Source organism: Pinus tabuliformis, chromosome 7 (genome assembly GCF_031772625.1).
Source record: "Pinus tabuliformis cultivar Carrire ecotype Pingquan chromosome 7, CPIR1, whole genome shotgun sequence".
Lineage (NCBI taxonomy): Eukaryota > Viridiplantae > Streptophyta > Pinopsida > Pinales > Pinaceae > Pinus > Pinus tabuliformis.
In genome coordinates, this window is record NC_142293.1 from 527,295,354 (window position 1) to 527,312,935 (window position 17,582).

At 37.9% G+C, this 17,582-nt stretch overlaps 1 protein-coding gene across 1 annotated transcript; it reads left to right on the forward strand.

Moving 5' to 3' along the window:
• Nucleotides 1–10,799: 10,799 nt before the first annotated feature.
• LOC149248377 (uncharacterized) lies at nucleotides 10,800–11,333 on the forward strand. Its single transcript, XM_089449482.1, has one exon. The coding sequence runs from the start codon at nucleotides 10,800–10,802 to the stop codon at nucleotides 11,331–11,333; it is 534 nt and encodes a 177-aa protein (XP_089305608.1).
• The last annotated feature ends 6,249 nt before the right edge of the window (nucleotides 11,334–17,582 follow it).

A 17,582-nucleotide genomic window follows, 5' to 3' on the forward strand; every position in this document is an offset into this window, starting at 1 on the left:
AACCCTGGTCTTTCCTTAGCCAAAAATGCAGAAATGAATGTACAATAAAGTGCCCAACTTTTCCCAAGAGTCCAACCCTGAAAATGACTTAGGAATTACATGATATAGAATAGCTCAACCCATTCGCTTGCCTCTAGGGGTCGAGCTCATCATTCTAGGAGCTGTTTCAACCAATTCTAAATAAAGCACTAAAATCTAGGCAATCAAAACAACTTGCCTCTATAAGGTAGGAAACTGATTCATTCATTAACTTTTCACTTTCTAGTGAATGAATCCTCTAGAACAAGTAAATAAGTGCCAAAATTACATCATGTTTATCCAATTACATCAAGATAGATCAAAAATAACATCACAAAGCAAGACTAGTCGAACTGGCCGAATTTCTGAGCTGGAAGGTGAAAAATTTGGCAAAAAACCTTTGTGCGCCGCGATAATTTCATTGTGCATCGCGCCACTTTGATACTAAGTTTGAGGCACTTCCTGAAGTCCAAATTGAGCCCAAGTGTGCTTGTTGGAAAGCCCTACCTGTCTACTTCCCAACCCAAGTGGAATTTATGAATTTGGTGCTCATTTGCCCCTCCAAACCTCAATCTCCCAAGATTGCTTCCTGTGTGTGCAATTAGGGGCAAAGAGGTCATTTTTAGGGTGTTTTTGACCTCCTAAGGACTCAAAACTTGCCCAAACTTCTTGGCCATGCACCAACAGTCATGATTTTTCATGAAAAATCCAAAAATATAATTTTTTTTGCATTTGGAGCCTCCTATCATAAGCGCGCGCCACGTGGCGCGACGCACAGGGAGAAAAACCTTGTTTTTTGTACAAAAATTTGCAAAAATACCAAAAATGCCCCAAATTTCTTGAAATTTGGGCTGGAGCTTCTTCATTAAGTGTTAGGCTAGGCTAAAGAAGCTTCAGCCAATACCAAAAGATGATCTAGCTCCCTTTGCCTCTTTTGCTTCTTCATTGCCTTTCTCAATTTTGCTTTTAAATTCCTGATTCAGGCCTTGCAGACCTTGTTTCATGCCATGTAGTGGAAAGCCATGTGTCTCAGCAATGCATGGTCTTTGTCGGACTTGTCCAACAGCTTCTCTAAGTGCATGTTAACTATCTCAAGATTGGCCTCTTGATCCTCATTAATCTCTTGCTCCAATGACGTGAGCTCAATTCTTCTCCTTTGTGTAGCATGGTGATTCTCGCGAATATTTTGTAGCTCCATGATTGCTTGCTGATCCTCTAGCTATTTGTTCCTCTGCTCCAAGTACTTCATGGTCCACTTAGCTCTCTCCAAGTCAAGGGATAAGGCTTGGATCTCTGTTTGCTGCTCCTGGATGATCTCCCTAAGCTTGGCACTTTGTGGGCCCGTATCTGTATCATCATCATGAATGAGAATGAAGTCGGTCTCTCTTTCACCTGAAGGCCCCTCATCCTATTTGTCCTATACCTGTGATGCTGATGGAGGAAGCGAGGCCCCTTCCACCCCGGGTGGAGATAACACTCGCTTTGCCGCTGCAAACAAATGTCTGGTGCCTCTCTGATATGTGATGAATACCGGCACACTAGCGGTCTCATGGCGCTCATACTGATGAGAAGGTCCACCTTCATGCTTAACCTCTGATAATCCCCGTGAAGCTCTGAAGAAGTCACAAGAGATGAAATCATCCCAAGTGATGCCCTGTACTCCAAGCTGATGAACCACCAAAATCTTAATAAGAGAAAAATGATAGACACTGTTAAGTTGCTGCTGAGGGGTTTTATGTTGCATAAAGGTGGTCATCCTCTCTATGTTCTAGCAAATGAAATACGGAATGTTCATCATCTGTACCCTGGTGAAATGCATGAGAAACCTAATGTGATAAGCATATAAATGAGAGAACCGTCCCTCACAGCTGAAATATTTCATGATCAACTTCATTAGTGGAGCATATTCATCTTTCAGATATCGGAACGAGAACACTCTCTTGAGCTACCTCAAGAAACTGGTTTTAATGTATGGCTCATAATGCTGCCAGTCAATCTTTTGCTTCTTGTGCCATGGTTCACCAATGTTCGGTATACCGGTTGCTAATGAGACAGATTCTGGTGTAAGTGTGAAGGTGACACCGGCTAAGATAGCTTGATCTCCATGTAAGTGCAGCACGAAAAGACGAGCCAGCTCATGATGGAATTGAACACTAGCCACCTTTTGACAAAACTCATAGCATGACTGATTCTGAAAACCAAACATCGCAAGAGGGCAGGCCTGCAATTCTGTAAGGGTGGTCGGTTCTTCTCTAACATGTCTACCACCTTTATGAGGCCTCTGGGGTGCCTGTTCTTCCAAGGGTGAGTCACTTTGGGTTTCCACTTCATAGTCCGATGAATGCTCAGATGCCATGACTGCTGTACAAAATACCTTGAAGAAAAGATGCTGTTGTATATGAACTGTGCTTGGACTGCTCTTTAATGATGTATGAAACTGTTGTGTTATAATGCAATATAGTTGTATTCTGCCACCAAGGGGAAAAAAAATGCAACAAGGGAATGTTAGGAAGGGGAAAACAGTAAGGGATTAGGGACTATTAGAATAAATTTTATTATGGAAAGGAGGAGGGTTTGAGGGGTTTTAGGTATAGGGTTGGGAGATTTTTATAAGGGCTAGGGTTTTGGGGTTTTGGGATTTGAATGTAGGAAAGAAAATGTAGGATTGATGAGCTTAGTGGGGGGGGGGGGGGGGGGGGCGCTAGGAAATGATGAAACAAGGGAGAAATGGGGAAGGAGGAGAGTCCTTGGTGACAAATCAAAGATTTAAGAACCCACAACAATCTTCCTTTGAAGGCACTTTAGATGTAGGGTTTGGATTTTTGTTTCAACCATTATCACCCATAAAACACCATCACTTATCACAAAATTTGATGCAATCATCAAGAAGAAGGCTCTACTTGGCAAATCCACGGAAGGAATGAGCAACTTGGAGAAATTTCAAGCAAATTCGGGCTGTGGACTGTATGTGCCGCGCCAAGAACCCAGTGCACCGAGCCCGTTCAGAATAGCACTGGAAAATTGTTCCTAGTGCGCCGCGCGCTTCCAGTGTGCCACGCCAACTGTTTTGTGCGCCGCGTTGGCTAGTTGCAAGCAATTTCACCCCAAACACGCACTCGCTCACCCAATTCACTTTGAAATGCTTCTCTTTGACCTTGGCATGTAGAATGACATTGATATTCATGGCAAAACCTTTATAAAGACATTGATTTGATTTTTGTTTCTTCAAAACCCATTTTTGTAATGTTTTGAAATTGGCACTTTTTCACAATTAATACAACTCTGTCTTTTTGTTTCCTCCTTGATTTTTTGGTTGCAATGATGAAATTCTTGGGAATTTTTTGCAAGAATAGCTGACATGGGATTTGGCAAAGGAGACCAGGGCTGCGCCTAAAGAATTCAAGAACTGAAAAATTTGAAAAATTATTACAAAAAACAAATTGTCGACTTGTCTTCAAAACAGAGTTTTGAAGAAAAGTCATAATCCATCCATATGATGATGAAAATATTTGACATGAAAACTTATTAAGAACCTCCCTCTGGCCTGCTGGCTTTATTGGACATTGTGAAGACACAGCTTGACTAACCCTAGACCTGATGAATAAAATGACTGTTATGATCTAGAAACTGAAACAGGACTGCAAATAACTTTTAAAACTTGATTTTGATGGTCAGACCTGAGCCAACAGTGCAGAGCACGAGGGGTAGTGAATCACAAAGTCCATGCGTTAGATTTATGGCATGCTCCTAGTGGAATGCAATTGATCGAGCGAGATGGGACACCTAAAAATGAAATGCAAAAAGAGTTTTGATCTCTGATGGAGGGATGACCAGACCAACTCTAACAACAACCACCATTGGATTTAGATCACATACCACTTGCAGACATGGATTTTAAGATACATGAAACACTCTCAGAGTTCAATTTATTCAACATATATTGCTAGTGGGAGGATAAATTTGTGGAGGAGATGGATGACATAGGCCTCTGGGACACTAATCTACCTTTTTACATTTTTCCTAAAACACATAGTTCCCCAGAACTGATCAGGAAAAGCCACTCATGCTACAATCCACAACAAAGGGTAGTGATGGCCCCAACATGACATATATTGTTTACCATTGATGCCAATTCCATTATGCAGATGATGCAGGCCCCTGTTATTGAAGGAACTACTCCCTTTTCCCATGAGATTCTCACTTAAATGTACCAAAAACTTGATTTTTCTAAGAGAAACAAAACCTTATAAATTTTCATGACTGAGCAAACACCTCTACCAAACAATAATCATCATTATTCCTCCTCCGTTTTCCCTGACAGAACTAGACACATTGTCACTGTTCTTTCTTATTTACTAGGCTATTATTCAGATCAATGGCTTGATGAAGCTATCATAGCTTTCCTGTCTATTCTGTCAACAGAATCCAAGCCCTTTGTCCTCTTCAACTTCAATCAACTTTTAGCAGATCCCATTCATGATCAGTTTTTCAATTTATTCACAGAGGAAGTATTTCAATACTCCTCAGTTTTGGTTTATATGTTTGTTTATTTTCAGGTAGACAGGTTCCAGATTTCAATGAGCAAGTTTAATGAGGAAGTTGAATCCCAATCTATTATTTTCTGGACAAGATTAGTGATGAACGACTCAAAATACTTCAAATACAAAACATCTGTAGAAATGTTTTTTCACCCAATAATGAGCCTCCTCAGTGGGATTGTAGAACCCAGGATTAGTGAAGAAATAAGAAGAATTATGTAGTTGACAGACCAAGCAAGAACAAGTGATTGGTACTTGTACCACAATTACACTGAATTAAGAGTATATGGCTGTGAGTTGGCCCCTTATAAGCTACCAAAGTTCCTCCCCATGAGGATATTTGCACTTGAATACATCAGACAAATGATTAATGCAAATGAAGTGCATTTTGTAGCAGCTAATAAAAAGTCCCAGTTCAGGATCAAATCTCAGATTGGTCCCTTCATTTGTAACAGTAGAGAAGCAGGGGAGGAGGTAGATAAAAGACTGAAATAAATGAATTTCACCCACAGTTTTACATGTTCCTATGACCCATGGGGTATCATCTCCAAGAAGAGGGTGGAGAATAAGTCAACAGCCTATATTCACACTCAAAGGCCTGAAATTGAAAAATACATGAACCAGATTGAGTGGATGCCTGACACATTGCAGGAGGCTAAGGAACAAGTGATTTCTTCTTCCAGTGCACAAAATCCAAAACAATAGGAAAAGAAAACCACTGAAGGTAGAACAGAAAAGGGAAAAGAAGAAGAATAGGGAGTAATAGGGAAAATACCTAGAGAAGATCAGTCACCAGGGACTGATACTTCTATGAGGGAATTCAAGCTAAAATACAGGAAGAAGCCCAGAAAGCACATGGACATAAAAAAAGGATCACCGTAGCAAATAGTCACCAATATCATTGATATTCCAGATTCATCCCCAACTGGAGGGCAACCCTTTCCTTCCACTCTGATTTCAAAAAGGCAGCAGTCTCTTCAAGTGTCGTCGTCTACAAATGTGACTGGAGAAAAGGAAGAGACAATTTTTGACACATTCACGGAGGTTAAAATAAGGAATGAAATATTGAAAAAGAGCACTTATGCTCAATTTTGGAAACAGAGTGCAACTGCACAGGGTAGAGTTCTCTCTGCCTTTGATTTTGAAAAGGGAAAAATGCATATGGCATTTTCAGAATCACGGACAACAAAGCCTAAAACTCCATCAGATTACAAGAAAACTTCTTTTGAGTTTGATTTAAGAAGTGTTCATCCAATTGATCAGATGGAAATGCACAAACAAACAAGTGAAATGATTTCATCTACTCTAATCAACATTTCCATGAATTTGTTTAAAATGCAGGTAGCCCTATCAAATGATCAATCCTAGTTAATGATGGAAAGTATTTCATCACAATCAAAGGACAATATAATTAAGTCTTTAGAATACTTAATAGTGAAGATTGGGTATGATCCCTCTGATGTGAAATCAGCTGAAGAAATAATAAAGAAAAAAGAGATGGATATAGAAGCTTTGAAGAAACAACTCAAGATGCCTGCTACATGTGACCCACTGACCAAGGAGATAGAGGAAACAGAGAACCAAAAGGGTGATATGCTGAAATTAATAGTGGAGTAGTCTCTCCAGATCAAACAAACGGAAGCAGAGATGGAGAAGATGGTGCAAGATAAAGAAAAGACAGCATAGATGGCCAGCACAACAATAGAGGCCCTTCCTCTAACATCTCTTCCCATAACTACTCCCTTAAGTGCTACCATAGGAGTAGGAAGCAGCACAGAAAAACTGGCCAGATCAATGGAAGGCATGAATCTGTAGACTAAGGAGATTAAGAGGCTAGAAACTCAAGTTAATGTGCTACAGGATCAAATGAAAAGGGTCGAAAGTGACCACTCAATAGAGATGCAGAGGGTAAGGAGATTGATTGAAAGGCTACAAAAATTAGAGAAATAATCATCTATTTGGAACACTCTAGGAAGAGTGAAGGAGATTATTTGGAATAATATAATCAATGGTATGAATGAAATTTGGCTCAGCATCCAAATTATGTTTGAACAGAAGGAATTATTTGAAAAGGCTAGAGAAGTTATTTCAGCTACTAATGAAGAGCTAGGAGACATGCCAGCAACAGCTAACAGGATAATCAAATTTTTAAATTTAAGAAACAGGTACGAGCTGGAAGAGTTGGGAGTAGCAAACAGGACAGGGACTATACTTCAAGTGAAGAAGGTGCTTACTAAGAAGAGTTTGAATGTGTAGCTAGAAGAAAAGTGTCAAAATCTAGAGCTAACAGTGAACAGGTTCTTCAATAGAATTCAACCTTTAAATTAGAAATGTCTCCCCTCTTTGTTTGTCATAAATGACAAACTCATGGCCAGAGAGGATTATGTCAAGAAACTCCAGGGTATAGCCATGGATGCTGCAAATATTTCCAACATCAAAGGCATCATAACAGGAAAGGCATTGCTAGAAGCTATCAGCAATCAAATCTACATTGAGCATGAGCTGAAACATGTTTTTTTGGTTAAAACCACTTTTGCAAAATACACTGAAGCTGATGAAATATACAGGAGGCTAATGAAGATCAAGATTCCAGATGAAGAAGCGTGGAGTGACCTATGTGATTATTAGGAGGAATGAGACAAAGATGATTGAAGTGACAACGTAAATCTGAGTCAGCACCAACCATGTCAGCAAAGCCACTACAAAAAAATTAATTTCTCAGCAACAACATCCTTGAAAAAGAGGGCCAGGTGTCCCAGTTTTCTCAGCATGGCCACTTTGTGGTTACACTAGTCAATTTTCTTTTGTTGTAATTAATAACAGATTTCCAAGTGTATAAGGCAAATCGTTGTAGGTTTTGAGTTAAATACTTCATGCATTGGAAGTATTAGGGGTTGGACCCACGTCATTTGATCTTCCTTTTCTCATTGGAGTATTGTAATCTTGAGCTGGAGCATCAATAAAAAAGTACAATTTGCAAGATACTTGATCTGATTTGACTCAGTGATGTCTTCTCTTCTGTGCTAAATGTATCTATGTTTTATTCGTTGATGCATCATTAAGTATTATTGTAAAGAAAAAATTATAGATTAACATATGATGTTGGAGCACCTTATTTCTATCTGTGTTTACAATCTAAATGTTTTCTTCTGATGTATGATTAATAAATACTTAACTTCTTTTTAATAATTACTGATATCACTTTATGTCATCTCATTTCTCATTTTGCTTTTAGATCCGGTATAAACAATTAGCTTGCCTTGTAAATGCTCTGGAAAATTGATGTTACCACCTAACCTTTGACTCTATATCCCAATGGAAAGGATTCAAATATGATCTACCCCAACCAAACAAAAAATCAACCAAGAAATCAATTTATAAATCTCCCTCATTTTTACATCTAGCCTAACACATTAGAGCACTGAAAATAAAGTCAAATCTTGAAAATACATAGAGAGCCCTCTCTGAGTTTAGGAGGGCTAGATCCTCGACTTCTAAGCGGTTTGATATATCTTTTATGAATATTTTCTTGCCAATCTTCAAAATCACAGAACAATAACATAGTGGCGACCATACTGCAGAGTATTGAAAATTTATCCTTTCATGCAAATTCAGAGTACCCAGTTAAATAGCTTTCTATGATAAGTTTATTACTAAGATTGGTTTCTTTTCTATCTTGTATATTTATTCTGTCTGTGTTCTAGATCTGAACACCGGCTCCCAAAATAATCTCTACTAGATCCAATCCAGATCCAAATCCTCCTACCATAGTGGACAATCTTGAAAAGATATTAAGGAAAAGTCCTAGAACTAAGAGTCAGACAAGCAATACATTTCTTCACAGAGCCAACTCACTTCCTGAAAACTTTGTTACCTTCCAAGATATCTAGTTTGATTTACACTTTGAACAAGGCTTATTCAGGACTAAATCAGAGAATTGGAAAGATCATATTATCTTTGATCCATCAATCTTACCAAAAATCCCAGTGAGAGAACTTTCTTCACAAACTAAATCAGATCTTCAACTTTTACAGCATTTTGACACTCTTCAAGATCTAGTGACAGATCTCACCTCAGAAATTGATGGTGCTTACCTTCAACATTCAGTAGAATTAACTGCTTTAAACCTAGCAACTTCCTCCTTCACATCTCAACCTACATATATTCAGTCACCAAGTCCTACTGCCTCCATAATTCCTACCCCTTCTTTCATCCTTCAACGTAAGGTTACTGAAATTCCTTTACTCTCATTTCCACCTAGTAATATTCCAACCTTATCCACTATTCAACTTCCCTCATCCACCATTCAACTTCCTTCAAGTGGTCCTCCACCACCACCACCAATCATGGCTGCCAGGTATGCTCCTTTGGTGTTACCAACCCCCTTGGCTAATATGCCACAAGACTATCAGTCCAAGATCACACTATTTGATGGGACAATTACTTTAACATCTCAACAACATGTGGATAAAATGAATGATTATTTTGACTTGTAATAGGTAAATGACGAAAGTATTAAGATCTGAATGTTTGCTCAAATTTTAGGAGGAGAAGTAAGAAAACGGTTTAAGTCTTTGCCTGCAAATAGTATAAATGATCTCCCTACATTCCACCAAGCCTTTCTTAATAGGTGGGAAGTCAAGAAGATTCCTTTATAGATTCTATCAAAATATGAAAATATTAAAAGGGAAGTAGGTGAAAGTGTACAGAACTATTGTGCTAGATTAAACAATACCTAATGCAATACATGTAAATCTTAAACTACCCAAGGATTTAGCCTTGATAAAGTTCCCAGATGGGTTTGACACAGATATGTCTTACCAGCTTATGGAAAGAAATTCTCCAATATTAGAACCAATGTAGATGGATGCTGTGAGTGTAGAGGCCAATTTACAAGCTAAAAGAGCCAGGATGAGAACTGAAAGACAAGTGACTTTTAAGGAAGAAGCTTCAACTTCTGCAGCAGAAGCCAAAATTGATTCCTTAGTAAGGACTATGGAAAGAATGATGGAGAGAATAAGTATAAATGATAGGAATGTTCCTAGGGAGAATCCACCTATCCAACAGAACCGAAATCCAAACCCTAGGAGAAACACTCCACAAATCAGACAAAGAGATCAAAGAGGCCCAGATCAACAAATTAGGCCACCATTTCAATAAAATTATGCTAATGAAGGTATAAGTGTAGTTGAAGAAGTGGAGGAAAATTAGATTAATTTAATGGGAACCAATGAATATAGTTATGTTTTTCTTACACAAGAAGAACATGAATTGTTTTTATTAACTCAAACAGAGCTGGAATCTAAAGAATCTGATGACTATAAACATGGATTTGAGAATGCTTTCTTAGAAGTTAACATACAATATAATATTAGGAGAAAGAAAAACAATGATAACTCAAATAAAAAGGATTCTAATAACTCTGCCACGAAAACTTTAGAGCCTGATTCCAAGAAGATAGCTGAAAGCTCTAAGAAAAATGAAAACAATCCAGAAAGGAGAAACACATAAAATATTGCCAAGAAAACAATTGATGTCTCAACAAAATTTTTCCAATTTGGAATGCCTACTATAAGTCAGCAAACATAACTCATAACAAAGGTTGTGGCTGAAAGGACTGATTTCTCAAATTTGCTTAAAAATCAAGCACCCTTCAGTATTGAGAACGAAATTGCTAAAATCAAGATCTCTATTCCTCTTATTGGACTGGTAAACAAAAATATATATAGGTCCTAGGTTCTAAAGGTACTCAACATAGGAGAAAGCACTGATATAGTGAATTTGAATGATGACTAGCCTAGACTTTTGTTTGGACCAGAAGTTGATGGCAAGCCTTAAGAAGGGGGTGTTCCTCCATTTTATGTCAGCCTTAATATTCATGACAAGATCCTTAATAATGTAATGTTGGATTCAGGTACGTCACATAATCTCATGCTAATGATTGTTATGGAGAAACTTGGACTTGAAATCACTAGACCATACAAAGATCTATATTCATTTGATTCTAGCAAGGTTAGATGTCTAGGTCTCATTAAGGACCTTTGTGTCACGCTAGCCCAGATACCAACAAAAATTTTAGTGATGGATATAGTAGTAGTTGACATTCCTCCTAAGTATGGTATGCTATTATCAAGATCTTGGGGAGCTAAGTTACAAGGGACACTTCAAATGGATATGACATATGCCACAATACTAGTATTTGGCCAACCGAGGAGACTGTATAGAGAAACCTTAATGAAATACATGGTGAGTAGCCAAGAAAGGCTAGACAACTATCCCCTCTACTCTGTCCATACTGATCTTGATTCTTTCATACTGTACAATGACAATGATGGAGACATAGATACACAGGTCAAGCAGGCAGAAAATGATCTCAGTGAAGGACTTGACACTCAAACACCCATTATCCAACAGGACCCTGAAACAGAACCTCTCTGGAATATGACTTTTGATGGCTCATGTGGTAAAACAGGGGCAAGAGCAGGAGTCTGGCTATATAATTCAAAAACTAATCAGGCTGAAGGTCATTCTTACAAATTGAATTTTTTGTGTACAAACAACATAGCAGAATACGAGGCATTACTCTTAGGCTTGAAATTGCTTAAAAGGGTAGGTGCTAAAAGAATTTTTGTCCAAGGAGACTCTGAACTCATCATCAAACAAATTAAAGGTCAATACTCTGCAAAACACCCTATATTGAGAGAATACCCAAATGTTGTGATTGATTTTCTTAAAACCTTTCAAGAGTATGATCTTGTTGTGATCCTTAGGCTATAGAATGCCTTGGCAAATGGATTATATTTTTCAGCCAGCACCTGCAAATTACCTCATCCAAATAAACAATACGCAATTGAAGTGAAGCACCATCCTGCAGTGCCTAATAACATGAGATACTGGCAAGTTTTTGGAAGTGATAAACATGTTGAGAGTTTTCTGCAATCAAGGGATGAATTTGAGGATAGTAGTATAGATTTGGAGGATGAACTAGACAATCAAACTGATGTACATATTAGTATAAATCAACCTGCTGTTTCTGATGAAAATATTTCTGTAAATAAGACTGTACATAAAACTGAAATACATAAAGATCCAGAAAAGGAAGAATTCAAAGTACTACAACTCAAAGATAATATCTTACCTGGAGGGCTTGCCCCTTTGGAAGAGTTGTTTGAGTTTAATGATGTTTCTAGGAAGCCAAAAATGGAACCAACAGGAACAAATATTGAGGAATGCAACATAGGAAGTGAACTGAACCCCAAAATCATAAAATTGTCAAAATCACTACCTCTCATGGCTAAATAAAAGTATATAGCTCTGTTCAAAGAATTTGTAGATGTGTTTGCCTGGAGCTATGAGGATTTAAAATCTTATGACACTAGCATTATACAACACAAAATTCCAATCAGAGAAGATAAAAAACCATTCAAACAGAAATTGCATAGGATAAACCATATCCTAATGCCTTTGGTGGAAAAGGAAATCAAGAAAATGTATGAGGCTAAGATCATAGTCCCAATTAGATATTCTAAATGGGTATCCAATATTGTGCCTACAAGGAAGAAAACTAGTGAAATAAGATTGTGCATTGACTTTAGGAATTTAAACAAGGTTTCCCTGAAAGACAACTATCCCTTACCAAAGATGGATCACATACTACAAAGGGTAGTGGGTTCTAGTAGGATTTCCTTGTTAGATGGTTTTTCAGGGTATAATCAAGTTTTGGTACATCCTGATGATCAAGATAAAATTGCTTTTACTACTCCTTGGGGAACTTTCATGTATGTAAAAATGCCTTTTGGATTAATGAATGTAGGTGCTACTTTCCAGAGAGCAATGGACATTGCTTTTTCAGATGAAATTGGACATTTCATTGTGATTTATCTTGATGACATCACTATATTTTCAAAGACTAATGAAGAACACCTAGCACATCTAAGAAAAGTATTTGAAAAATGCAGAAAGTTCGGTATCTCCCTTAATCCCAAGAAAACATTGTTTGGTCTTGAAGAAGGAAAACTTTTAGGCCATATCATCTCGAAAGATGGAATCAAAATTGACCCCAGTAGGATTGAAGGTATCCTTAAAATCAGTCATCCAAGAAACATGAAAGAACTTCAATCTTTTATTGGAAAAATAATTTTTTTGAGAAGATTTATACCAAATCTTGCTGAACTACTCAGAAATATAACAAACATGCTCAAGAAAGACATAGAAATTAAATGGAATGTTGAAACCAAACAATCTTTTGATATAGTCAAGCATGCATTAACAGAAGCTCCAGTTTTAATCAGCCCAAATTTCACTAAAGATTTTATTATATTTTCTTTTGCATCTGAACATACTATTGCTGTTGTGCTATTACAGAAAAACAATGAAGGACATGAACAACCAATAGCTTTCTTTAGCAAAGCTCTGAGAGATGCTTCTTTAAAATATAATATCATGGAAAAAGAAGAATTTTCTCTAGTTAAAGCAATAAAAGATTATAGGATTTACATTTTACATTCTCATATCATTGCTTATGTGCCTAATGTAATTGTCAAATATATTCTCACACAAAATGGACTTGATGGGAAGAGAGGCAAATGGATAGTTGTGATTCTAGAATATGATATAGAAATCAAGCCCACCAAGTTGATCAAAGGACATGGATTAGCCAAATTGATGGTTGAATCAAATTTCAATGCATTAGATATCAACATGGTATTTTCTCTGGATGATCTTGAGGAACTGGTGACTCCACCAATAGACGAGGAATATCTAAATTCCCCCTGGTATGCAGACATTTTATATGTTATGTTCAATTTAAATTCTCCTCCTGGATTATCCAAAACAAAGGCTAGATTTCTTAAATTAAAAGCAGTAAAATTTTGCATTGTTGATAATACATTATATTGGAAAGATGCTGGAGGTGTCTTACTCAGATGTTTGTTAAAAGATGATGCTGACAAAGTTATGCAGGAATTCCATGAAGGTGATTGTGGAGGCCATCTTTATTGGAAGACAACTACCAATAAAATCCTGAGAGCAGGTTACTATTGGCCTACACTTTTCCTGAGACATCCATAAGATGGTGTCTGCCTACCATAAATGCCAAATCTTCGAAGGGAAAAGAAAATTACTACCTTTTCCCCTAAAACCTATCTCTGTTGAAATCCATTTCCAACAATGGGGATTGGATTTCATTGGTGAAATTCATCCTCCATCCTCTGCCCAACACAAATGGATCCTAACAACCATAGACTACTTCACCAAATGGATAGAAGCCATCCCTTCTAGAGCTGCTACTGATTCTGTTATTATAAAATTCCTTGAAACCAATATCCTTTCTAGATTTGGCTGTCCTAGGAAACTGATCACTGATAATGCTGTAGCTTTCAAATCAAAAAAGATGGTGGATTTCTGTCATAAGTACCATATTTCTTTGGGTCATTCAATAGCTTATTACCCTCAAGGTAATGGGTTGGCTGAATCTTCCAACAAGAGTTTGGTAAACATCATTAAGAAGATTCTGGAGGACAATAAAAAGTCATGGCACAACAAATTGATCTATGCATTATGGGCTGATAGATTGACTACAAATAAATCCATTGGCATGTCCCCATTTCAACTGGTTTATGGAATAGATGTAGTTTTCCCTTCTTCCATGGGGGTACCAGTTATGAAGATCATTCAAGAGGTACAAAGTGAACCAAATGATATACAAAGAAGGATATATCAGACAATTCAATTGCAGCAGTCCAAAGAAGAGGTATACAATAGAACTCAGGTTGTCCAGGAAAACATAAAGAATTTTTTTGATAAAAGAACCAAAGCTGATGATTTCAACCTGGGAGACAAAGTGCTGAAATGGGACTCAAGAAGAGAAGACAAAGGGAAACATGGTAAATTTGAAAATATTTGGAAAGGCCCATATATCATTTCTGCTTTCAGAGGAAATAATGCATTTTTCCTCAAGGAGTTAGATGGAATAGAATTGTCAGGAGGTCCTGTCAATGGTAGGATGTTGAAGCATTACTTTTCTTGAGTACAAAGATTTCCTCACTCCATTGTAAATATCACAATATTTTAGGTTTTTAGTTGGATTATTCATTTGACAAAAAGAAATCAGATTGAAGATAATGCAGATTTGAAGGATTAAAGGCTACTGGTTAGGTGTTCTTGACACTTCAAGCTAAGAAGTGCCATCCCCAGCTGGAGCCATTGTTAGGGTCCTATAATTTATAGGATCTCAAGGTGATTGAGTATTTCACAGCCTGCAAATTTCAAATTGTTCACATATTCCAATATTCAATTGATTTCATAAAAAAAAAAGAAATGAAAAGAGGGTATATAAAAAAAAGAAAAGAAAGAACAAAAGAGAAAAAATAAGAAGAAAAAGAAAACCCCAAATGTTGTTCAAATCATATAGTCTAATCATGATTGAAGAAATTTCAATTTCTATTAATAGGGTAGAAAATAAAAATCTGCCAAACAATTTAATCTTGGCAAATTAGTAGCTAGGTAGAAATAAAATTGGTTCAACTGTTTAATCTCGACCAATGGGAGAAATAAGTGCTAAAGTAGGTTAGAAATAAAAGAAAAACATTAAAGGGCCTGCAAGTCCAAATGCACCCTGGAAATGAAAAAGAAAAAAATGCTAGATTAGAAAAATAAGGGTAGATAGATTGAGGAAGATCCAAAGAAAGAAAGACATTAATGTTCTTTCAAGGTTGGAAGACATATCCTATTGTTTTTTCTAAGGTCGGGAGAAGAAATTAAAATGGGAAGGGGTCTTATATTATTTTTTAATATTATTTCCCCTAACCTTACTCTATACCCCTATTTTCCTATAGTCCGCCCCTATTTATTTCCCTACCCCACCACCCTCTTACCCGTCACACCCCATCTTACCTATCCTCCATCTCTCATAAAATCCCCGCTCATCCGATATGAGCCAACAACCTGAGTGATTTTTTGGGCCCCCCTCGCCCTCCGAAAGTTAATCCCGAGGGGGGGTCCAAAAAGGTTTCAAGCCACTGACGTGTCGCACTATCATGATTTCACACCCCCCCTTCTCATACCACTTACCACTCACCAAGCCCCCAGAAAAATGGTTTATGCTGTTAGTCAAACCACTTTTCCATTGTGACCATTTGTTGCTCCCACCACCTCACAGTGCCAACCCGTCCTGTTATCACTCCAGGAAACTCTCCTAGGTTGCAGCTCGGAGATGCTTGGTAACATATAATCTTCAATATCATTCTCTGAACTATTGGAATGGATGATGGTTTGGATCAAGTCGGATGACTGTTTCAACTCTGTTTTTTTACTCAAGACATGCATGAACACTCTCTGCTTTACAAGGCTTTATACCACTCATGCTCAATAGTTTGTAGGTTTAATGGATAGATGGAGAATACCGACTGTACCAGAAGATGCATACATGAACACATATGAATGGCTAGCTACAAGAAGTAAATGAAGTTTGCAAATCTAATTTATCAACGCAAAGATAAGATGACAGTTATCTGGCATTAGACACAAAAGAAAACATGAAAAACCTATTCAAGTGCAAGCTTAGAACAGAAGAGAAAATGGAAATTGAACATGTAACAAAAAAAGAAGCTTATATTTCTAGAATGAAGATGAGAAGCTTGAGTAGCAAAGTATCCACAGTCCCCAAAGGTTGAACCCTTCATACATTTAACTTTCAGCCATTTATAGGCCTTTTACAATGCTCCTGAGCTCTCAAAGGCTCGGAGTGTCTTAATCTATCCTCTCTGTTTTTTAACAACTTGATGCCCTAACCAAGCAGGCATGGGCTTGGAGGTTTCTTCTCTAATAGCAGAGTAACCTCATTCTAGTAATTTACGGCATTGGCAAGGAGCTCGCTCGTGCCAGAGATGCCCCACAATCACTTCTATTTGTTTTGGTTGTGTTGCATTGTTGATGCTCCATGATTGCTTCTGTTTCAGGCTGCATCGTGTTGTGGCACTTTTTTTCCCTTTCTGGCCTCTGTCTCCTGGAAACTGTTTCCCAGCCTCTGTTTTGTGATGGAATGGGTATCGGGCCTATGAAATCCCTGCAACGGCACCTTTTCTGTTTTACACAGAGAAATGCTACCATACTGTAAACTCCCGCCAAGCTCTGTTTATCTCGGACTTAAAAAGTCCTTAAACACTGTCTATTCCCCTATCGAGCCCATCCTCTGCGTCGCTATCGCATGTCACACATGGCCTGTCCCTGTGTATTTTATTTTGAATATGTTAAAAACATTAAAAATCATGAGAAATTTGCTTTGGCAGACCTAAAAAATTATATAATTTCATTCCCAAACCCCATTAGGTCTGGGTCTTATCGCATATCGCAAGTCGCTCTAGTCCCACTCCAAGGTTCCCCTTTGTATTTTATAAAATACGTCAAATTGCGAAAATGCATTGAAAATGGCTTTTCTGCAAATCTAAAATCTTATGAAATAATATTTAGAATACCGTCGGGTCCGGTTCATTGGGTCGCACACATATATGTGGATAGGCCCCGCTCCATAATGTTTCTCTGGTGCGATACAGCGATGAGATTTGTTCACAATCGCATATCAGTTATGCCCCGAGCCATTGCTAGCACTCCTTGTTAATATCTAGTAGCGATCCTGTGATGCGACATGGGATGTCGATCTGCGCACTTGATCGATGGTCCATGTTGCATCGTTGATCGCCATCGCAAGTTCCACACGGTCCGCCCCTAATTCACCGATTGTGACCCGCCGATCGGAGATTGCTGATCAGGGGTGTATTCTGCCCAACCTTAAGTCCTCCTCTATGTTGGCTGATTGTGATTTTCCGATTAGATCTGGGCCATTGATCGGCCAGATCTGATGGTTGTTGTGCATTTCTCTGTTTATGCCTCCGATACTTGGTTTTTTCACTGTTTTTTCTAGTTTTCTGCCTCCCGATAGTGCTTTTTCACCATTGTGAGGGCTCTTGGCATTTGATTGTTTTTATCTTTGAATGATCCTTAAGCAAATTTTGAACACTTCGGTAGTGT

Excerpts from the sequence above, each read along its gene's own strand:
- LOC149248377 (XM_089449482.1), top strand. The coding sequence starts at position 10,800 with ATGGTGAGTAGCCAAGAAAGGCTAGACAACTATCCCCTCTACTCTGTC.